General features: G+C 39.0%; 1 protein-coding gene across 1 annotated transcript; it reads left to right on the plus strand.

Annotated features, from left to right (window-relative positions):
- The first annotated feature begins 1761 nt into the window (after positions 1 to 1761).
- Positions 1762 to 21873, plus strand: SLC30A5 (solute carrier family 30 member 5). The gene is made up of 16 exons (XM_066988663.1): positions 1762 to 1935; positions 2249 to 2371; positions 4032 to 4098; positions 5478 to 5563; positions 7225 to 7312; positions 9027 to 9114; positions 10444 to 10520; positions 11153 to 11323; positions 11950 to 12238; positions 12596 to 12804; positions 14628 to 14785; positions 15231 to 15360; positions 16890 to 17121; positions 18510 to 18736; positions 20688 to 20816; positions 21438 to 21873. Exons 1-16 carry the CDS (start codon positions 1862 to 1864, stop codon positions 21606 to 21608), a joined length of 2319 nt encoding a protein of 772 aa, XP_066844764.1. The 5' UTR covers positions 1762 to 1861; the 3' UTR covers positions 21609 to 21873.
- The last annotated feature ends 2541 nt before the right edge of the window (positions 21874 to 24414 follow it).

A 24414-nucleotide genomic window follows, 5' to 3' on the forward strand; every position in this document is an offset into this window, starting at 1 on the left:
TAATTGGTTATTTAAAGGAATGAAAGTTCTCAGGTAAATTGCAAGGCATATATGCAAATATTTCTGGTTCAAACCACTGAATCACCAGGCTGGTGGAGGTGGACTCCAGTTCTGTTGATAGATCTCAAATAAAAATATGATTCCCACATGTTGCATAATTAGAAATTCATCTATCAAACTAGGAATAACCAGACCATGCTGAAGTGCACAGAAAAATGAAGAGAGTCAGTGAAAAATGAGCAGCACTGTCCTGGGAAAAAGTAAAGACAATATATTTTTGGTGGAGTGCTTGCTTAAAGGCTTGGAGTGGTGAACGGGGAAACTCTCTCCTCTTGCTTGATTCTTACAACGGCCAGAAGAAGGCTTTGTACATCCTACATAAACAGAACTGCATCAAAAAATCCTAGTCCACAGTCACTCTCATCTTCTATTGCACAGAACTTGCAAGGCTGTATATATTGACCAGCTTGTTCAGAAGGAAAGGGGTGATATAACACATTGCAGCTGGTTACTACTATCTATTCTATCAGATTCCTGCCAGCACAGCCTCCTTCAAAAATGAAAACTATTGGTTTTTACCCTTTTGCTAGTGGTAACAGCTGCAATGTACATCTGAGTACAATCCAGTCCCATTTTCAGGACACTGGAAATGCTTAAACTTGCTGAGCCCAACTGGATTCTTACTTTACTACATCACACAGCATACAAAACTGTGATAAGACAGGCTGCATAGACTATGTACAAGTTTAAGAACAAACATGCTTCCTTTGAAGGACAGTAAAAGTAAAGGAGAAGATCTGAGTACAGGGTGTGAAAGCCACGGTCACAAAAAATCTCTAGCAAATCTCTCTGTGATATACATGCAAGATATTTTATCTTTTTTTTCTTAACAGAGGTCATTGTAATACAATGGTAGGCTGACATGCCCTGGTTAGATCATCATCCGCAGCACTGTTTGATGACTTAGCCCCCAAGCTCCAGGGCCTCACACCTGTTGTATACAAGCACCTGGGAAGCTGAGGCAGGCAGGGAGGGGATTCACCTGCCACCACAAGCAGAAACCTGCTCCCATTCCCCCTTGTAAGTCATTGCTTTCTGCCTGCTGCAGAGATAGTAGGGGATGCTTTGTATCTTGTGTCGAGTCTGGCTGTCATTTCTGCCCCAGCAATGAGAGAGTACGACCCCACCAATATCCTTCTTTGACTCCTCAGTGTGGCCACCTACTTCCAGAGCTTTGACATCGGGCTGAGCAGTTCTTTAACCCGGGCACAAACCACAGCCAGGGACCTGAGGAAGGGACTTTGGAGGCTGTGCCTGGTACCTGTGTGGGTCCCAGTGGGTGCAGGGGAACACAGGGGACAGAGAAGGTGAAGCTTTCTGCACTGCTGTATGCTGCTGCACGCTGCCAGCACCGGGGCTGACCGTAGAAGCGAGCTGGCGATACCCGAAGAAACGAGCTGGGGAGACAAATAACCCTCCCAGTTTACTATGTTTATGTTAAATGACCACTCAGAGAACCATTCCAGTTTATTACGTTTACGTTTAATGACCACTCCCGCAGACAACCCGAACGCCCCCCCCACGCACCCAAGATGGCGCCCCCCTCAGCCCCCCGTTCCCGCCCAAACCCCGCCCCTCCCGCAGGGTCGCCCTGACGCGCGGCCGCCGTCCCCCCCCCCTTCCCCGCGGCGCAGCACTGAGCGCTTCCGGCGGCTGCGGACGTGGCGGCGGCGGCGCCTGCGCCCCGAGCGCGGCGCATGCGCAGAGCCCGGTGGCGGCGGCGCCGGCGTCGAGGAGCGGGCGCCCAGGCTGAGGCGCCCCCGCGGCGGGGGAGGCCCGGGCCGGGCCGCAGCGCCCCGCCATGGAGGAGAAGTACAGCGGGCAGGCCTTGGCCGCCGGCGGCGTGCTGGGGCCCGTGGATGTGCCCAGCGCACGGTAACGGCCGCGGCGGGGAGCGGGCGGGAGGAGGGTGAGGGGACAGGGCCTCACTCGAGAGGTGTTTGAGGGGTGGGGGTCGTGAGGCGGGTGGGGGTGTGAGGGGGGGGGCTTGGGGGGTGTGGAGGAGGTTGGGGGGGTGTGTGGAGGGGGTTGGGGTATGTGTGGAGGGGGTGTGGAGGGGATTGGGGGTGTGTGGAAAAGGTTGGGGAGTGTGTGGAGGGGGTTGGGGGGGGTGGACTTGGAGGGTGTGTGGAGGGGGTTGGAGGGGATATGGCAGCCCCCGGTGCTGATTTTCTCCCCTCTCCCGCAGGCTGACCCGGTACGTCGTGCTGCTGTGCTTTGCGAAGTTCCTGAAGGCCGTGGGGCTCTTCGAGTCCTACGACCTGCTGAAGGTGGTCCACCTCGTGCAGTTCATCTTCGTGGTGAAGCTGGGGTGAGTGTGCCGGAGGTGGCGCCTGTCAGTACAGCACGCTTTGGCTGCGGGTTCAGGGTCCTTGTTGAGATTGTACTGGGCGCTGTGTTGTTGTGGAGCGATCAAGGAGGAAAGGACTTGGAGGTGGATCAAGGAAAGGTGCTGATCGCACCAGTGTTTTGCTCTCTTATCTGCACTCGTAATAATTTCAGAAGCTGCAGAGGGCTACTTAAGAATTGATGGTTTATGATAGTACTCGGTATAGAAAACCTAAGTGTGTCCGAATTTTCCTAAGGTGTAAAAGATGAGTGCTTTCTTGTACAACTTGTATTCTTGTAGTTCTTACAAGCTTCAACTGATATTTTTCCCTGATTGACAATTAAAGTGTGGAAATTGATAGCAAGTATACAGAACCAGCCTTTGATAACTTACATGCACGGTCCTACTTCATGTTCAGATGATACGATGTGGAAGAGCATTTCCGTAGGTTGGCAGCACTGAAATTTTTCTAAGGTTGAAATGTTTCTAAGGTTGGCAGCACTGAAATGTTTGGGACTTCATTTTCTCCCTTTTATTTCAATTTGTTGACGTTTCTTGGCTTTTTGGTAGTGTGTTCCCAGATAGCATGGTCTTTTTTTCTCCATCACTTATCCTTGATCACAGTTCAGGAAGAAACGTCTTGTTTTCTGTCATTTCTAACAGAACGTTGTAGTCAGCATTCAGTATGTGAGGAGGCCTTTGGTTGCATGTATTTTGCTAACAGAAGGTACATTATTAGTGCTGTACCAACATTCTCCTAAAAAACCTTTCTGAGATCAATTATTTTGATTTTTGTAAGGCAAGGGTAGATTTGTTCAAGCATGGTATTGCTAGACTGCCAAGGGAAGTGGTTGTCCTGCTCTGCTCTGCACTGCTGCAGCCGCACCTCAAGTACTGTGTGCAGTTCTGGGCAGTGCAATAAAAGAAGGACATAAAACTGTTAGAGAGCGTCCAAAGGAGGGCTACAAAGGTGGTGAAGGGTCTAGAGGACAAGGTGTATGAGTGGCAGCTGAGGTCCCTTGGTTTGCTCAGCGCAGAGCAGAGTAGTCTGAGGGGAGGCCTCATGGCGGCCTGCAGCTCCCTCACGAGGGGAGCGGAGGGGCAGGCGCTGAGCTCTGCTCTCTGAGGACAGCGACAGGACCTGAGGGAACGGCATGGAGCTGGGACAGGGGAGGGTCAGGCTGGGTGTTAGGGAAAGGTTCTGCACCTGGAGGGTGGTCGGGCACTGGGACAGGCTCCCCAGGGCAGTGGGCACAGCACCAAACCTGCTGTAGTTCAAGTAGCATTTGGACAATGCTCTCAAACACATGGTCTGATTTTGGGGTGTCCTTTGTGGAGCCAGGAGATGGACTCTGATTCTTGTGGGTCCCTTCCAATTCAGGGCATTGATTTGGATTCAGGGCCTATTCAGGACAGGACATTGACTGCTCCCCAAAGATCTTATATGTAAAACTGACCAGAACCAAAGTTAACTTGTCATCAACTTCTTACTAGTATCTGAAAAATACAACTGAATAATGTGGGCTTTTAGTGAAAAATAGAGGAAGCTCTTTTGTAAACAAAGCATGAGATGAGGAGAGCTGGTTTGAATAAAAAGCTAACTGCTAATGCATTAATAGAGAAAACTTTCTCTTTTTAACAGGTCTGCATTTTTTATGGTTTTATTTCAAAAACCATTTTCTTCTGGAAAGGTTGTAACCAAGCGTCAGGTGAGTTTGACATATGTAGTAGTAATTCACATCTTTGTAGATACTCCTGACAATGTGGCTCGTATCAGAAATCACTCAGGAAGAGGAACAAAGGTTCCTCCACTTGGCAGATGTGGTTACAATTTCCAGAAGTATGTAACTGACTTTTTGTCTACTGCACCTGTAAAACACAATCAGCATACTTAGCTTTTGTCAGCTCCCGTAGATAGTTTGGTGAAAAGATTGGTCTTTGGCTCCATGCAGGCATTTATTTGATCTGAGGACTGGATTGTTGAAAAGAGCTTAGTCTACTCAGCAGACTTTGACAGTCCCAAACAGCAATTTCCAGTCTGCCAGGGTGTCAAAGTGCTCCAGTTGTGCCCCTCTAACCCACCAGAGTGCTTTCTGCAGTTGCAATGAGGTTGAGTCTAGCTGCTCTTCGGAATTGTGTGGAATATCCCGAGAAGTTCCCAATATCCCGAGAAGTAAGAGCAGGGCTCAGATTGCAACCTATTCATTTGTAAGAAATAATTTTTTCTACCTGTCCCATATTCATCTTGTTTGCATATAATTGTGTATGCAAAAACTTGATCCATGCGGAGTTACCAGAATATGTACTGACTGGAGAGAATATGAAGGATAGCCTCAGAAATGTTCCAAATGTTAACTGCTTTCATGATTAGCCGTATATGATAGAATTTTAAAGTGAACAGAAATAAATTACATCTTTGATTCGTGTTCAGAAAATCTTTTTATGGTTTCACTTTTGCTTAAAAGTAAAAAATAAAAATAAATTTTAAAAAATGAATTTTGAAGATGTGATGTTAGCCATAGGGAGTTTGTTTCGTTTAATGCATTTCCAAACTGATTTTTTTTAAACTAGCATTTAAAGTTAATAATGTATTGAATAACTGAATTATAAACTTATACCAGAAGAAGAAGAGTTTAACACACGCGTAATTTGTAAAATTTGTAAATTACATGCGTAATTTGTAAAATTAAGGTTTTAGTCTCTGTATCTTAGATGGTTTATCTAGTGCTGTCTATGTTTATCAGATATGTACAATAGATAACCTGTCCAAAATGCTATTTTCTAAACGGACTTCAATTTTTTCAGTATATATCTAGAAGGCTCTTTTTTTTTTTTAAAGAGTTCTTGTGAGAGCTGTATCATAGAATCTAGTACTGTGGTAGAAAAGAAATGCAAAAATTGTCCCTAATATGTTCAAACAGACCAAAGCTGCCTGGCAAAGTAGATAATAAAAAAATAATACTCTAAATTTTGCAGAACTTGCAGAGCATATGTTTTCCCCTGTATTTCTACAGCTGAAAAGAATGTCTATGGCATGTTTATTTTGAAAGCATGGAGAAAACAATAATGAAATACCTTTCTTTTGTAGTGGATCAAAATTTTTAAGCATGCTGTTGTGGGATGCATCATTTCACTTTTGTGGTTTTTTGGCCTTACTCTTTGTGGACCACTCAGGTAAATATATATTTACTGTAAACAAAGTTTTGTCTTTTTAAACTAATTTTTGTGATCTTTTCCTTGTCTTTGCCTTCGTTTTTCACTTTATATCTGTCAGCCTGTGGTGCCAGCATTGATTTCTTTTTTTTAAATGAACTTTCATGCTTTTTCCTGTGAGTCTGTTTTACCAGGGAAAAGTTGCATGTAATTTTCTGTAGAAATTTTAATTTTCTTTAGTCATTGTTGGACAAGATTCCGGTGAAATTCTTGACAATGGTTAAACCCTTGGTGTCAGTGATACAATAAGGTAACTGTACCGACTGTGGTTTTCGTTGTTACCTTAGTGTGGTTTCTGTAACCCCATTTCTGCTGCATGTAACTGTTTGAAATCTGTGGCTTGACAGCTAGTGACAGGAGCTTGTATTACTGTGCCAGGTGACTAGAATTCATTTCCCCATTTATTGCAGGGTACTGTTTTAAGTCTGTGGTCGTATGATGTGTTGGAATTGGGTAGCGTTAGTGCACATACCCTGCATGAAATCACTTGTGCTTTTTGTTAGCATTAAGGAATGACTAGCAATAAGAGAATGACAAAAAACAAAGGGTAGCTTATTAGAAAAGTATCTTTCTTTAGACAGAGGGAAAGTAAAGCCTTAAATGATATATTTTATGAAGTTGATGATTTACTCTCTACACATCAGAAAGCATACTTAAGAATAAAACCGTTTCTTTACTGAAAGGACTGTGAAGCCTTGGATCAAGGCTGCTCAGGGAAGTAGTTGAGTCACCATCCCTTGGGGTATTTAAAAGACATGTAAATGTCGTGCTTAGGGACGGAGTGTAATGGTAGACTTGGCAGTGGTAGGTTAACAGTTGTGCTTGATGGTCTTAGAGGTCTTTTCCAGCCTGAATGATTCTATGAATAATAGGATTTCTTTAAGAAAATACAGTAGTGCCTTTCTGAATACTAGGTCTTCCTAGCATTCTGCCTTCCAAACACAATCAGTAGCATGGTCCCTGGTAGGTTGTAATTGTGTAAGGAACAGCTGAAAATGTTGGTAAACTTGACAGTGATTGTTACTCTCGTGTTCTGCCCTGGAAAGCTGTTGATGCAGCTTGTTAGTCAGCCTTCGCTACCTGAAGGAGAATGTGTGCAAGTCAGAATTTCGTGTTTTCAGTAGTTAAGAGGTTCTGAGGTTGCATAAGCTACCTAGCAGATGATCAGCACTTCAGTGAACGAGATGTTACACGGCAGAACAGGGCCTTTTTTTTTCAGGGAGCCAGAAACTTTATTTTGAGAATACAAAATGGGAATTGTAATGGGAATAACTTTTCCATCTTGAGCAAGTTAGTACTTTCTTGCATTACTACAAGGAAGTTACAGTTTAAAGTATTGCATAAATGCATATTTTTGATCTGTTACTTGACTTATGAAGTTGTTTTGTCACTGGATATTATTGTTATCTGGACGTCACTGGTTAGACCTCTTGCAGGTGGAGGCAAATAGATTTGCAGTTACCCTCTTGAGCTGCTTAAGCTTGCTGTTCAAATAGCAGGATAAATCTCTAACCTCTCTGTCACTGAATTTTAGCTGAAATGTATGCTGTCAAGCTCTTGAAGCAAACTCCTTCTAAATGGATGTGGGACCTGAGTGTTTATTTCGCTTTTTTTTTATATAGGACACTGCTGCTATTTGAACACAGTGATGTGGTTGTGCTGTCACTCCTTAGTGTCTTGTTCACAAGCTCAGGTGGAGGACCAGCAAAGGTATTTAAATACAAGTATTACTTTACCCAGAACAAACAGTGCTTTAGACCAATTTTCATAGTAGCTGTGTGTTTTTTTTTACCTTAATTAGTGGTGAAATTATACTACCTGAAATAAGAAATAGGACATCCAGGGAAAAACAGTGGGTGAGGCTGCTTGAGTTCTTTGACAGATATCTGAGTTTTTCTGTTTGTGTGTGCAAGAGCACCTTGAGAATGATTTTTGCACTGTAGCATTCTTTGTAAAGGGTTTTGGGGTTCAAACCAACAAAAGGACGGACATGTACACAGTGGTCTTGGCCCTCAGGCACTGACAGCAGCAGCACAGTCTTCAGATTCCTGCCTAACCTACTTGGTATCTGTAGCTTTTCAAATACTTTATTTTTCTAACAAAAAGTTCTAACTGCTTTAATTTGTGTATAAGCCTGCATCTGCTGAATTCTTGGCCCTGTCTTTCACTTAATCGAATCTATACATGAGACGTCTTTTGTGTGAGTCCCATCACACACAATTTCAAAAGATATTGTCAAGTCGTGCCTAATCAGCCCTAAATGGAATGAGCTGATCCCAGCATTTAGTGGTCTTTGGTCACTTTCATTCAAAAACAGTGACAGCTGAGGGAAAATACCTGATGATGGTGTATGCTTGAGGCCAGAGTACTTGCTGTCTAAGAAAAACTCTGGATTTTGACTCAGGCTTTGAGTGTCAAAATCTGTCTTGTAAATTCTTTTGGAGTCCCAAAAATGTTTTCAGGTTTTTCTTACAGTAGCATGAACAGCACTATTATCTTATGATGCTCTACCACGCCCACACACTCCCTCAAACTGAGATTGTTTCGGGCATCCATAATGAAACTGTTCATCAAAAAGATAAATCCTTTCTTCAGCCATTTACTCAAATGGTAAGCTTAGAGTTGACCCTTTGAGAAAGAGGTTCTTTGTGAATCCGTATCTTAGTAGATTACACCTAGCAGTTAAGCTGCACATCTAAGATGGCAGAAACAAGGGATTGATAATCCTGTCCTCTGAATGTTTCAGCTTTATGAAGGGAACTATGGTAAAAGGAAGTCATCCAATTTTCCGAAACAGTATTGTGATAGCTGTGTTTAACTTCAGAGGATGAATTGTAATAATGGCTTTTAGCTGTAGGTCACAGTGTTTTTGCCAAGATGATGAATACCAAAATTGCAGTCTTTTAAGTCAGGATAGACAAGCAGACTTCTCAGGCAGCCAGGAGTTCATAATCACTTTTGTCTCTTCGTCATGAAAGCACTTGCAGAGCTCTGATTTCTTAGAGCCTTCACACAGGGCTGTAGCCTTTACCTCCCCTAGGACAAAATTCTACAGTTTATCAACTAGATCTTGTTTATAGCTCCTTGATACTACACAGAGTATTAAGTCATCAGGCTTAAGTAGCTGTGCATTCTGACAGGCAGAAATACACTGTAAAGAAAGAAGCAAACATTTGAAGTTCATAAGATTCAGTGTTCTTGTTTGTTAGAGTGGTGATTTACCCTGAGTTATATAACACATCTGGAAACTGGAATAAATATGAAATTATGTTGTCACAGTCAGCTTTCTCCAGAAATGTTTCTTTCTTCATGCTTTTTTTACTGAACTAAAGTATGCCTACTTTGACTGGAGGGTTGGGAGGGAATGTTCCTAGAATTTTTAACATTAATCTTTTACATCATATTATAACTATTTTTCTTCCAGACAAGAGGTGCTGCATTTTTCATCATTGCTGTCATCTGCTTACTACTTTTTGATAATGATGACCTCATGGCTAAAATAGCAGAACATCGTATCCTTTCTTGCTGTGTGTTAAGAGCAAGTGCTTATTGCTACTGGACCAGGGAGAATAGAATGTTAAGTTGAACGCACCAAATTAAATATACCTGTATTTTCCTTGATAGGAATCTTAGCTTACAATAATATTACAGCGGAAGATTTTATTTCACATCTAAATGCTGGTATTGGCAGATGAATGAATGGCGCTGCTTGCTTTGTCGATAAAATCTGTAGCTGTGTTTTAAGTTCAGTAGTAGTTAAAGGCTGCCTTCCCATTTGCACATATCAGACCATTGAGGATTGCTTCTTTGATCAGCTTTCCTTTTTTAGAAATTCTATACATAATGGCTCTAGCCTCAGTGTGTGCAGTAAACAATTGGCAGCCTGCCTGGCAGCCTTTCTGTTATATCCAGAAAAAATGGTTTTTGTGCTCTTGGAAGTGTGTTAGTAGTGTCACTTCACCTGCTGTTCCGAAGAACGGTGTGAAGTAGCCTGCAGTAGCTCCAGTAACAATGGAGTTTGAACTTCAAATGGAAGTTGACTGACAAGCTTCCAAAGTCACTAAGTATGTGAATTTTGAAGTAAGTTTCCAGCAGGTCTTCTCAGCATAGTGAAGTCTACTGGAAAAAGGTGTTGTATTTAAGGGTGTAAAGTAACAACGCAGTCATATGAATGATGGCAAGGTGAAAGTAAACTTTCTTGAGGAAGGGTGAAAACGTGGAATTACAGATGCAAATGGTATATTCAGAAACAGTATTGATTATTCACTTAAAACTCAGTTCATTGAATTCATTGTCAAAGTGCCTTTTAGTAAATAGTTTTCCCAAAAGCTATCAGTAGTTCAGTATTTGGTGGATTGTGCTTGTCAATTTCTCTTAGTTTTCTAAATTTTCTAATCAGTGTCTAATTTCTCTTAGTTTTCTAAATTTTAGGTATATATGAACTGAAAAAATATAGATCATGTTTTAGACACATTTTTTATAGATCACAGACACATTTTTATAAATGATGTTTTAGACACATTGCCATTTTAGTGCTTTTAGTAAAAATTGAATTTCAATGCTATTGAGTGTATTTTTCTAAGTCTAGTTGCCAAGATTATTGTAAACTCTGTATCTTGACTGATATGCAGTATTTAGCAGTGAATGTGTTCTTATGTTTTAAACTATTATTAACTATTTTCTATGGAAATATTTTCATCTTTCATGAGTTTTAAGTATCTCCCAAACTTGTAACACTTACTTTGTTTACTTCTGTTTCTGTGGTCTTTTGCTACCTCTGCCTGTTCTTTGGTGTAAGAAAAAAAAATCGTCTAATGAAATGATTCCTTAATTTTGTTTAGCTGAGGGGCATCATGACAGTGCTCTTACCCACGTTCTGTATACAGTCATTGCTTTCCTGGGTGTTGCAGATCACAAGGTAAGTTACTTCTTGTATTTTAGTAGGGTGATGGGTACTTGACTTTGTAGGTAAAAATTGCAGCAGCTCAGAGTTCAGCAGAGCCTGAATCAAAACCAAAAAGTTCAACATTCCCACTCCCAATTAGAACTAAACGTGCGCTATAGTTTTTGCATCTTGACCAAGTTTTGGAAATCTTAGAAAGAAGCCAAAGTGATATGACCCTTTGAAGTTTATGTATGCTTTCAACACTTCTTTTGTTTTATAATGGAGGATGGGAAATCAAGTCTTTTGACTTTTTTTCTTTTTCTTTTGATTTTTTGACTTGAAAGATTTCTCTTTCTCCTCTGTGCTGTTCACTGCCAATTTGCGGCTGTTGTATGCCAGTTAATGTTACTGAGAGTTTTAAACTGCAAGTTTAAAAAAAAAAAAGTAGGCTGTTGTGGATAATGCGATGGTATAATCATGTACATTGATTGCTTTATAATTTATGTATTATTGCTTTAACTATAATAACAATCAGAGGAAATATCTCATCTTTGTTTTCAGTTGATAAGGAAAACATGTTAACCTTTTTCATGTACATATGACTTTGTTTAGAGTGAGGTATTAGACTCATAAGAAATGATAATGAGATCTCTCTCCCTTTCCAGGGAGGAGTACTGCTTCTGGTACTGGCATTGTGTTGTAAGGTTGGTTTTCACATGGCTTCCCGAAAGCTTTCCGTAGATGTGGGTGGAGCTAAACGCCTTCAAGCTTTGTCTCATCTTGTTTCTGTCCTTCTGTTGTGCCCATGGGTCATTGTCCTCTCTCTGACAACAGAGGTAAGATGTAACAAGTACTATGAAGTACACATTGGCAAAAACAAATCATTTTTTGTAATGCTTCTGTTTGTGAAGTGCAACTTAAAGGTGTTTTAAAGGAAAAACTTAAAACTACAAAATTGCCATCTATATTTTTCTAGAGAGCTGTGATTGAAGTTGTACGTCTATATTTTGATGTGCATCTTCATGTGATACCTTAATTTTCTCTTGTACATGATAACATTATTTTATCTTTCTAACTCAAATATATCCTGGATTCTTTTACTAACATTACACAAGGATTAATTACTATAAATATATGTTTTGTTTTATTTTTTGATGAGGAGTATATATTGTAATTTAAAAGACATGTTCATTATGACTTCCTGCTTAGATTAGAAGGATAATAGAACAATGCAAACATGGCATTGCACATAGGATTGCTTTTAAGCACAGGAAGGTATTTGAAATAAAATACACAAATGCTTTTATGTCTTCTATAGCTTGAATGTTGGTTTTATATGATCAATTGAAAGTATAAAAGAACTGATGGATTGCTGAAAACACAAAGTGGACTGGATTTAATACTGCATGCGCAAACATATCTAATGGTGAACAATCCTGTTTGAAATGTGTTTTCATTGCAGAGTAAAGTAGAATCTTGGTCTTCTCTCATCATGCCTTTCATAACAGTCATCTTTTTTGTTGTGATCTTGGATTTCTACGTGGAGTCCATATGCTCCGTCAAGATGGAAGCTTCCAAGTGTGCTCGATATGGATCCTTTCTTATTTTCATTAGTGCACTGCTTTTTGGCAACTTTTGGACACATCCAATAACAGACCAACTTCGAGCTATGAACAAACCACCACACCATGAAAGCACAGAGCACGTTCTTTCTGGAGGAGTGGTAGTGAGTGCTGTTTTCTTCATTTTATGTACGTACTTATATTTCTCTTTTAATATATCTATTATCCATGTTATTTTGAAGCCAGTAAGAAAATGGCTGTGTGCAAAATGCTTTTGAATGAGCTTTTTATGGATTCCTTTGAATAAAAAGAGCCTGCAACGTTGTCCCTTTACTGTGCAAACAAAAAATGCAATACCTGTTCTGTTGTGGAAGTGATGGTCTGATCCTACATACCAGTGAAGTGTAATGGTGAACCTTAAGATGAAGTTGGCAATCACTTTGCTGCCTTAAAATTTCATGTAAGCTTTGATTGTTGATAAAATGCATTGTTTCTAAGCTTCACAGCTATTTCATAAAAACAAAAACTTCAACACTTTCTTTGCAGCTGCCAATATCCTGTCATCCCCCTCCAGGAAGGGGCAGAAGGGCACCCTTATTGGCTATTCCCCTGAAGGCACTCCTCTGTATAACTTCATGGGTGATGCAATACAGCAAAGCTCTCAGTCATTACCCCGGTTTATTAAAGAGTCACTGAAACAGATCCTTGAAGAGTATGATTCTAGGCAGATCTTCTATTTTCTGTGTCTAAATCTGGTAAGTCTTCTTGTGTGTTTTTTTTTTTATCTCAGTTGCACAGTATTTTAAGAGTTATTAAAAGAGTTATTTTAAACACTTCCCATGATTAGTTTTTTTTTGTTTTTAATGGCCCTAGATACAGTATTTTCATTAGATAGAATCTTAAAATAGATTTTTATGCTAATCTTGTAGTAAGTGGCAGGTTACATTGATCCTTTGTCACAATGGAGCAGTGGTTCTGCGTGTAACTGTTGCACCAGTAAGTAAAAACAGGTGTAATAGTAAGAACAGTGGGTCCTGTTCAAGATGGAGGTATCACAATGTTACCAGCAGACAAGCTGAAACTAATTAAGGCCTTCATGGCTGTGAATGGCAAAATAGTAAAGAGTGGGATAGAGTAATGTCATTTTGGACCAAACAGTTTTGATTTCTAGCTTATTTATCATGAATAGGAAAAGGTCATGAAGTAGGCATGAATCTTTCATCTGCAGAGACCTCTGTTCATTCCTTGGCAGTTACCCAATAAAATGGGGAAAAATATGAAGTAACCATTACAACTTTAAGAAATTCCATTATGAAATTTAAAAGATGGGAAAGGAAGTCTGTAGGCAGACCAGTTAATAAGAATACTAAATCATACAAGGAAAATGTTTGTATTAAAAATGTTCCTTGTTGTACCCTTCTCAAAACTAATGCCTAAGATTTAAGCAGTCATCTAATCAGGGAAGAAAGTTTTTACACAGCAGGATACTAGGATGTAATTGGGAATAGCTTCAGCTGCATTTTTTAATAAAATGGTTTTTTTTGAATTCTTCTGTCTAATTTGGAATCTGGAGCAGAATTGATAGCAGTTAATTTAGTCAATTATTGGCATTTGTAAATGGCTATTTATTTCAGCCACCCTGATGCTGATATTTGATTCTTTACAGAGAGTGCTCAAGCTAGCCTAACATGAAGAACAAATACCTTCCTTTAGATATTTATAAGTTGACAGGTTGTATACCTTAAGTATACATATATATATACACACACACACACACACACATATATAATTAAACAGCTGTTCATAGGAGGTTTGGATTCAGATCACAGAATCCCAAATGGGTGAGGCTGGCAGGGCCCTCTTGAGGCCAGCTGGTCCAACCTCCCTCCTCAAGCAGGGACACCCGGAGCAGGTTGCACAGGACCACATCCCAGGTGGCTTTTAAAGATCCAAGAGGGGAGACTCTACAACATCTCTGGCCAACCACTACCAGTGCTCCTTCACTTGCACAGTTAAAAAGTCTTCCCTTATATTTGGACAGAGTGATGGAACTTCTTTTTCTAGTTCAATTGAACTTTTTTATTTTTCAGTGATTTACAATGACTCTTAAAAAATGAGTCCCTAAGTGGCTGACTTGAAGCTACCATGAAACTGCAATAATCACACCCGTCTTGACTACTCATTTTTGTAGATGCTTAATAGGAAACATGTATAAACAGCATTGCTTTCTACACTCACGATAGATCAGATCAAAGTAGTTACACTGTTTTATGACAGTGCTTAAAATTTTGTCTGCATCGTATTAGTTTAAAATTCTAAATCAAAATGTAGATTTCCTTATTTACTCATGTATGTAAGGCTTTAAGGGAGGGCTGGTGCAAGAGTATCCCTTCATAGACTTGGAATATATCACCTGTTTTTCTTTGATTGGAGGAGAAAGAAAATGGTCTGGAAATATTTAGAATGGTACCTTTTGAAAACTAGCAGGCATACTATGAAAAGAGCTTCTGGCTGGCTACCAAGACATTAAATTACAATTTAATCATTACGGAAAAATTCAAACTTTTCTTCATTTTAGGCTTTCACTTTTGTGGAGCTTTTTTATGGAGTATGGACCAATAGCCTTGGTCTTATATCTGATGGATTTCACATGCTTTTTGATTGCTCTGCACTAGTGATGGGGCTTTTTGCGGCACTGATGACAAGGTGGAAAGCAACTCGCATATTTTCCTACGGGTATGTATATTAACTTCTTTAATGACTACATGAAAATTATCCTACTTAATCATTTTCAAAATGTCCTACTAAAACAGTATGTTCAGAATGTTTTTAATTGTGTGTGCTTCTCTGTTTGTGGTTTTTTTTTTCTGTCATTTCACTTCCATTGACATAAGTAAAAATTGTGTATAGGCATTTAGCAGCTTGAAGTCCTATGTATGTAGCACATATTAAAAAATATTTGTGTTATTAAAATTGTGCTATTGATACACGGACAGTTGTGAACTAGCCACCTGTTGGTCAGAAATAAATGGCTAAGAAATTAAGGCTTGATTTTGTGGCATTGAGAGAAAAAAAAACTTAAAAGTTGTATTAGACATATTACAACTTCATTTGTTATTACTTTGAAATTTGTTCAGGATACTCATTCTTTGCTCTCAAAATTACTTATGTTGGCTTTCAGATATGGACGTGTAGAAATTCTCTCCGGTTTTATTAATGGCCTCTTCCTGATGGTAATTGCTTTCTTTGTCTTCATGGAATCAGTGGCCAGACTGGTAGATCCGCCAGACATAGACACAAATATGCTAACTGTAAGTTTTGTCATTACATTTGAGTGTTGTTTTGCAGTTGATGGCCCATTTATGTTCATCTTTAACATTTAAAAAAAGAGGGACTAAAGTTGCATACTCAAGATCTAAATTATGACTTGACCCTTTAATGCATAATTCCAATTTTATAATTCAGAACACATCTAAATCTAAAATATGGAGATATATAGGAGTGAATATAATTTAATTGTAAAAGTTAAATTGATTTTTTTTTCAGAGGTGTTACAACTCTAATCTATTAGATAGTTGTCTTTCTGTGACAAAAGGTACTAAGGAAATAATCTATACAAGACTAAATTTGGTTCTGCTGTTTATGTAAAACAGTGTCAGTTATTACAAAAAAAATATGCTTATCTTTGAGAAATCTCAAAAATCATCAGAATTCATAATGTGTTGCTGTTGGAATAAATTCGTAACGTGTTGCTGTTGGAATAAGAATCATGAAGCTGTTGAGTAACTAAGTTAACTAACAGCATCTATGTTTCACTGCTTTCCAAAGCCTCTTCAAGGTCTCCTTATTTACGTTTTCAGGCTTTCATTGTTTTCTTCCAAAATATGATAGTATATTTTTCTTGAAACTAAATTTTCTAGATCATGGAATATTGCAAGTCCAAGCCTACGTTTATCAAATTCATAGTTCGACTTATTTTCTGTATGACACACACGTGAATTCATGTGTGTGTCATACAGAAAACAATGTGTTTTCATAGTGTGTGTGTGAATTTTACCTACATAAGAATTGTGAATTTTTTGTAGGTAAAATTAGAGGCGTGCATTGCTGGAGTCAAGGCCTGATTTTTTTTTTTTGTCTTTCTAATCTTCAATGTTTGTCCCACTTCCACTGCCAATTTTTCTGCTTGCAGGTGGGGAGGGTGTTACCTTCTGTACATGAGTCCTATTTGCATAGCCAAGGAGAGATCTGATAGCCCCCAAGCAGGACTTGTTTAACTCCTGTATTAGCTGGAATTACAGTAATTTTTTTTCAAGAGAAGTATAGAAAAATATGCAGACAGATAAAAAGCACAACTCAAACAGTAATGCAGTAATTGCATTAACTACTACTTCAGTTAACTACAATTTTAGATGAGTGTACATGTCCTAAATATTCTTACACTTTTTTTTTTTTGCCAAAGAACGCCAGCAGAGCAAAGCTTGTAGCCAAGCCACATTCTCTTCTTGGAAGTAAATGAAAACAATCCCTTCCTCGTCGTGATTTTTGGATGTTAGGCTTTGCATTTTGGTGGTAGTTGTTGTGTGGGATTTTGGGGGAAAGTAGGGGGAATTGTATTTTTTTTTTTTTTTAGAGGAAAATAAAAATCCTTTGAAACCAACTTGTATACTGACATTTTGCTGATGAGGACCCCACACTGGAATAATCCTTCTGTTGATGTTAATGCTTCCAGGTTTTTCTTAGTTCAGGTGTGCAGTGTTTCTGATTACCATGTTCTAGAAAAGAAACCTGAACACGTAGCAAGATGTAGTGACGTTAAAGACTTCTCTCCCTCTCACAGCCAGTCTCTGTTGGAGGGCTGATCGTAAACCTTGTTGGTATCTGTGCCTTTAGCCACGCGCACTCCCACGGGGCTTCTCGCGGAGGCTGTCATTCACACGATCACAGCCATTCTCACCACGGGCATGGCCACGGCCACAGCCACGGGCACGGCCATTCCCACAGTGACCATGGGCACAGCCATGGACATTCCCACGGATCTTCTGGAGGAGGCATGAACACCAACATGAGAGGCAAGTACGGATTGTTAAACCATAAATGTCGTATGTGTTCTCCAGCAGAATTTTAAGATTTTCATAATCAAACCCAGTACTGCATACCATTCCTAAAATATTCCTCCAGAAGTGATCTGGCAATCATTTAATGTGGTATACATTCCTTTCTCAAAGTGTTTTTTCATAAGTGAGTTTGACTTGAAGAAACGTAATTTGAATCGTTTATTTACACAGCCCTCTCAGATGTGGGTAATACCCAGGGACCAATAAAAAGCATTAATCTACAGTCTTAATAACTAGTCATTATAAACATTACTGAAAAAAAAATAAAGTTGTTATTTCAGAGTTCCATCTCAAAATGCAAGTAGAAGGTCTCTGTCTATAAAGTTACTGCCATACTTCAATGTGTCATGTTACAGCTGGTTGTAAATCACTGGGGGGAAGGGATAAAGAAGCAGGAAGAGCAAATGCAGACCAGGAATCTGGGGTGTGAAGCAATATGCTTCTACTTGTATTTGAGAAGATAAAGTGGTAAAGATGAAATTTTCTAAATCTAAAATTGGAATCTGGTGACAGCAGTATATTTAAAATTGCAGAATAGCTGCTGTTTAGAATCTTCTTCCTTTCTCGTGAGAAGGTAGTTCTATACCAACTGTTTCACTTACAAAAATCTATAAAGGAATGGGCTTTTGTGTAAACTTGTCAGAGCACCAAAATTTTAGCTAAGAGACTGATATTTCATTGGTTATTTTATGTCAGTCACAGTTTAGTTGACTCCTCCATTGACAGATGTTTTTGTAGTCTGCCCATACTCACTCTTCCAAATCCTTGTAGTTAATAAACACTAGTTTTACAAATGTATAAAAAATATTTTTTCTATACCATTTGAGTGTACACTGGAAATGATGCCCACGATTAATGCAATATAAAGGATTATTCTTATTATTGGTAGGTAGACAATATTCTTATCAAATCTGAACAGAGTTAGCCTACAATAAAAAAAATGGTAACAATACTAGCACGCCGGTGCATTTACAGTGATCTTTTTTCTTCTGTTGAGGAGCAGTGTGCACTGATTCCTCTAGAGGGAGTAAAATGATGATGCTGTATAGTAATAATCCCACTAACAATATAAAGCTGCATTTACATTTTAATTTGTAAAAGTCTGCCTGGATTATTGTACTGTAGAGTGAAAATTGTGGTGTTTTTTAACATTGATTTGTGATTAAACGTTAGGAAAAACTAAATGTTTTCTTTCATTTTGTAGTAGGTTAGGCAGATAGTTACCTTCTGCAATCTTAAGGGATACTAATACAGTAAAACCCACAGTGTTACCACTAATGAGCATATATGTACATTTTAAGCACAAGTGTTCAACTTAATCACGCAGTGTATTTTGTTTTCAGGTGTGTTTCTGCATGTGTTAGCAGATACTCTTGGCAGTGTTGGTGTTATCGTATCCACAATATTTATTCAACAATTTGGATGGCTGATAGCTGATCCGCTCTGCTCTCTTTTTATTGCTACATTGATTTTTCTCAGTGTTATCCCACTATTGAAAGACGCCTGTCAAGTGCTTTTGTTGAGGATACCTCCGGAACAGGAGAAAGATCTGCATGCTGCTTTAGAAAAGGTCAGAACTAAAATTCAAAATGCTGTCGTACAAACATGTGAAGCTGTGCCTGCCCTTAATAATCAGTAAACTCAAGCAGTTCAGCCTGACAGCTTCTGTTGTCCGAGACAACTTTATGTCTCAAGTTGTTTTAAATCTGCTTGGCAGAGATGTGACAGGACCAGGAGTTCTACTGATTAAAGATGTTTTGTAACTAAAAAAACTTATCGAAATTAGTTTTATTCATTGGCACCATGTACTGTTTTTTTGCTTTTATGGGTAGCATATGATTTCAGGTAAATATGGTAGCAGTGTAAGAAAGGTGCTTAATACTAAGAAAGTAACAGCAATTCCCAAAAGGTGAGAGCTGATGTGTACAATTCAGGTTGTAGGATTTTATCTTGAGCCTGTGATAGCAATTTTCTTAGTTGTCCCATACCACGAAGGACATGCTGGTTCAGAGTAGGTAAGATGGGAAAAGTAATGCTGTTTTTGCTAATTAATATCCTCACTCTAATGCATTCTCCTCCTGCCTGCCACGCTAAGGTATCTACTTTGAAGCAGTACTTAGTCTTTACTGCTGGCTCAGTACCTGCCCAAAATCACACTGTAGATTTCAGTGTGGAGGGCTCCTTGGTGTCAGAGAACTACTTACGGAATTCTGAGGATGCCATCAGCTAGAGGTGGAAGGGAAGTCTATCCTAATGTTCTTTGTCAATGCAGGGGGGAGATGTGTTCTTGTCTGTGTGAAAAATGAAAGAACATGTGGAAACTGGTTAGGAAAGGCTTGTGTCATGAAAGGATAGTGAGGTGCAGGTTGGAATGTTACCTCCTGAGTAGGGAAGACAAGGTAGTTTTGTGAGACTGAGGAAAAAAGTACTTTTTGAAAACAGTTGAAGAGCAAGTAATTAAATAGCAGGAAAACCATTTAAAAATTGCATTAATATCAGCTGATACAGTTGTTGTGGGTTGGCTGCAGCAAGGTAGCCACACAGCCACTTGCTTGCATTCCCCTACAACCACCGCCACCCTTAGTGGTACAGGGGAGAGAAAAGGAAGAACAAAACCAAGAAAACTCATGGATCGATATAAAGGAAGTTTTACAGATGCAGGAAAGTGTAGTGGTGGGGAGGAAAGCAAGGGACGTGAAGGAGATCACTCTCTCCTCCCACAAGCAAGCTGATACCCAGGCAGTCTAAGCAGCGGCCACCTTGGAAGCTGATAACCTCGTTCTTCCCCTATCTGAGTTTTTATTGCTGAGCACGATGTTATAATACATAGAACTCCCCTCGGGCCGGCTGTCGCTGTTGTGTCTGCTCCCAGTTTCTGGCCTAGCCCCAGACAATTTGCTGGACTAGGGGCAGAGTGGTGGAAACAAGATAATGTGCAAGCGCTGCTGTGCCTGAATGTGCCTGGACAATGTGCAAGCACTGCTCACCAAGCATGGAAACACCGGTGTGTTACCAACACAATCTTGGCCACAAATCCAAAATGGAGCATTGTGCAGGTCTCTATGAAGAAAATTAATTCCATCTCATCCAGACCCAGTGCAAAGATCAATTTCAAAAAATTAGGAATTATGGGAGTGTGTTTCTGTGCAATGTACAGCTATGATAGCTGCCTATCCTGGATAGTGTGATAACGGATGCCCTAGATCTGATGAAAAGGCCAGGCCAAAGCTGGTCTGTCTGTTGATGTTATTGTGACCTGAACAGTTTTTTTCTCATCCAATTTAGCATTATACTCTGCAGGGTTTTCGTTTAGTTTGATTTCTAACTTCTTGACAGTAGCAAGGTGGCCTTTAAGTGCTACATTATTTCTGTGTGTGACTTAGGTGGAAAGATGCTCTGCTATATAGCTTTGTTTCCGGCTGAAATATTTGCTATCAATATGCATGTACATGCACAAGTTTAAAATGTGTTCTTAAAAGTAATTGTTGCTAATGTTTTTTTTGTTGCTAATTTTTTTACAGATTCAAAAAATAGATGGGGTCATATCCTACAGAGATCCTCATTTTTGGTGTCACTCTGCAAGTGTTGTGGCAGGTACAATACACGTGCAAGTGGTATCAGATGTGATGGAACAACGAATTGTACAGCAGGTAAGGTGCAAGGTTTCTAGACCCTATTCTCTTAATTTTTTACTCTGTATCCTTATTTCAGTCGTAGAGTGAAGTCTGAAGCTGCAGTTTTTGATCATTTTTGTAAGCTATTAGTTAACGTTTCAGAGCTGGTCTCTCACGCTTGGCCTGCCAGCTTGGAATTATTCAGTTGGCCTAAAAGGGTCACCTGCTAAAACTTCTAAACAAAAAAAAAAAGGAGAGAAAAAACATTGATTGTGAAATTATATCTACTGTGAGAAAAGGAGGAGGAGGTTAGGTTAGTTCCATGTTTCAAAACAGGCACTAAGTGGGAACTAGGGGGATGTGAATGCTAATCATGTGCTTGTTACTTGCTTACTGATATTGTCAGCCTTGGTTTTGTCTTTCTCAAATACCTTCAAAAGGTGTTTATTTCTTTATGCAAGACACTGAGAATTAACCGTTATGCAGAAATCATAAAGCTGTACCGTACAAAGGAGGTCTTCACTTCTCCAGGAAATTGAAATTTTTTGTGATAATATATTTTTAATATGCAATATTTCATATTGAGAATAGCGTACGTTATTGTTACAACACTTTATATGCATTTAATGCTAATGTTAGCCATGCTGTTTTATTCAGGTTACAGCAATTCTGAAAGATGCTGGGGTAAACAACCTAACTGTCCAAGTAGAGAAGGAAGCTTATTTTCAGCACATGTCCGGCCTCAGTACAGGATTTCAAGATGTCCTTGCAATGACTCAACAACTGGAATCCATGAAATACTACAAAGATGGTACTTACATCATGTGACATAAAGTTGGGTTATTCAAAGGGTAAATGGTGAAGCTGTAGGATTCCATATCTGTATTATTTTTGTCAGGAGATCTTGCACATACCTGTACAGAAACAAATGTACTATATATTTGATTTTTTTTAAGCATTGTATCTTTATTAAAATCAGATCAAGATGCTTTTATAAAGGAAATTAGGACTAGAATATTTGCTGTATATGTGAGAATAATGGAAATTTCATATACTGTACATCATGTTTATTAAACAGGAATCTTGCCACTTGTGGATGAGCATGTATATATTCCATACTTTCTCTTAAGTATGGCACAGCATGATTGTAAATTTGTTAGCAGGGGGAAATGGAGATAGTTTACATTGGAATATAAACAAAATCAACTTTTTTCTTCCAAAAGTAGTTGGAAGACTGAATAAAAAATATTCACGTATTTATTATGGGGAGTAAAAACTAAGCTGAATACAAAGTCAAGTTTTTGCAGAGTTTGTTAGGTAATAAATATACAGTTTTTATGTTTTGTCTCTGCTTTTAACACTGATTTCTAAATTTAATTTTACTGCATCAGAGCATATAGTTGTTACCATTTTAAATTTATATCAAATTATTTTTTAAGGGAGAAATCCACTTTAGCAGTGAGAAACGGGGGGGAAAAAGCAGATGCTTTCGTTTCCTGGGAAGGCTAAGAATCTAAAAAAACCTCTGTACGTTATTTTTTTTCATACCTTTTGTATGAGTAACTGCAACCACAGTAGTTTGAAGCTTAAAGAAATTCATCCAGGTTACATCCTGAATGCTCGAACTCAGCTAAACTTTTACCTCTTTAAGATAAATTTTTCAGTCATTTACTTGATTTTTATCATACAGAATAACTACTTGGATGGACTTCATATTTGTATATTTTTTGCGATAACTAATACTAAATATTCCATAGCTTTCATTTGTGCCAAAAGTCTATTTTACATTGGAAATTAATAGACCAGGAAGAGCAGCTGAGTGACCTGGCAGGTGAAATGTTTGCTACATATGGCTCACTTTACAGCTAAGGAGCTGTTCAGTTGCTTTTTCTTCCTTGACTTTTGTTCAAGAGAAGTTGTAGTGACTGAATATTTAGCTTGGCAGAAGGAAAAGAGACTTCCATTCTGGGTTAAGTAACAGGGGCATGCTTGAGCTATTGGATTTAAAAAGAAAAAAGGTGTTCAAACTATGCCATAATACAGTTACAGGTGTATTGTAGCTAATTACACCATTATATGTTACTCAAGGAGGCAGTCCAGATTTAGAGTGCTGATCTGTAGTAGTCTGGGACTTGTCAAGCTATTGAAACAAACTATAAATACAGATTTGGTGATTGAAAAGAGAAGAGGTATGTTTAAGAAAGAATTAATGCATGTTGTAATCTTAATACTGTGGAAAAGACAAATCTGTCTTTAGGGAAAACCTGCTAACAGCAGTAATACATGTGTTTGGAGGTGCTTACCCTTACATCTGTCTGTCTTCCTTTGCCCCCCTTTTCTAGTCTGAAAACCCTTAAAAATTTTTCTTGAAATTCAGCAACCAATTCAGTGGTTAGCAAGAGCAAGTATATCTTTCAGTGTTCTGCATATTGTAGCCATCTTATTTTATGTTGCTTTTCAGTTCAAGGTATTTAGGTAACTGAGAGTCAAAGCAAAGAATTTAATGGAGGATGTTGTTAGAATTTGAGGCTAGTGTGTTGTAGAACTTATTGGATTAGATTTAACAGCAGTGCAGCAGTCTGAAATGTCCTTGAGCAAGAACTCTGCGTTTTCTGTGATCAGACTGTTTGTAGAGATCGTAATGTTTCTTTTTTTATTTTCTAAACGACTTCGCATTCCATTCTCTCCCACTAGTGCTGTACTAAAACAACACCTGCAGCACGGGACTGACTTGAAAAACTGTTTTCAAGAAGTTTCATTGCTTTCATATCGGTTTGTGTAGTCAAATCTTGATCGACCTTAAGTCGGTTATTTCTCACAATCGCACTTCAGAACCAGCAAAATTCTCATGATTTGATCTCTGTTTCTCATAATTCATGCTTTTTGCAGTGGTTTTCTCACCTTCCCTCCTCCTCCACAAGGCTGAGTGCAGTTGAGGAACTGTGCTGCAATTATACTTGCTCCATAACAGAACAAGTGATTTTCTGGTTTTGAAAACAGTTTTCAAACAAAAAGCTTCAGTTAATACTTATGTTTGCCACTCTTACTTGAAGTGGTTGTACTGGCACTGGCAGCATTTTACCAAACTGAGCAATAGCTAGTCTTGATAGATGAAAAGGGTTGTCCTTTTTTTCCTTTTTTCTTTTTTTTATTTTGTTTTTGTTTTGTTCAAGTTAGCTTAACCTAATTAGGAAAGCCTTCATGGTTGTCATGACTTTCTCTTAGCAAATGCTGATTTCCCACTTCTGCTAGCAACAGGACCCAAAACACATTAAGGTGGCTGGGAACATCTTAGATGATCATGCTCTGGCAGTGAGGTTCAGCTCTTACACGAATACTTAACAGGCAATTGCAAACCTGCATCTTAACAGGCGTACAACAGCGTTTCATGTTTTACCCAACCACATACACATGCACACTCTGTTTCCTGGGTACCCTGACAAGAAAACAATAACCATTGTCCATTTAAAATTAGTTTAACGAGAGCTCTTATTTGGCAGTAATCCTCCTAAGAAGTGGCTCAGGCTTTCCCACAACATCTGAGAGAAGTGTGGTGAGAGTACAGGTCAGTTGATTTATATTCTCATAAATGGTACAGTGTGGAAGTTCTTATCCTAGTCGTTTGATTTGTGTG

Source organism: Anser cygnoides, chromosome Z (genome assembly GCF_040182565.1).
Source record: "Anser cygnoides isolate HZ-2024a breed goose chromosome Z, Taihu_goose_T2T_genome, whole genome shotgun sequence".
NCBI lineage: Eukaryota > Metazoa > Chordata > Aves > Anseriformes > Anatidae > Anser > Anser cygnoides.

Bases quoted from the DNA above. Each gene is read 5' to 3' on its own strand.
- SLC30A5 (XM_066988663.1), top strand. From the start codon at position 1,862: ATGGAGGAGAAGTACAGCGGGCAGGCCTTGGCCGCCGGCGGCGTGCTG. The intron at 2,372-4,031 runs GTGAGTGTGCCG...TCTTTTTAACAG, and splicing joins ATCTTCGTGGTGAAGCTGGG to GTCTGCATTTTTTATGGTTT. The intron at 5,564-7,224 runs GTAAATATATAT...TTTTTTATATAG, and splicing joins ACTCTTTGTGGACCACTCAG to GACACTGCTGCTATTTGAAC.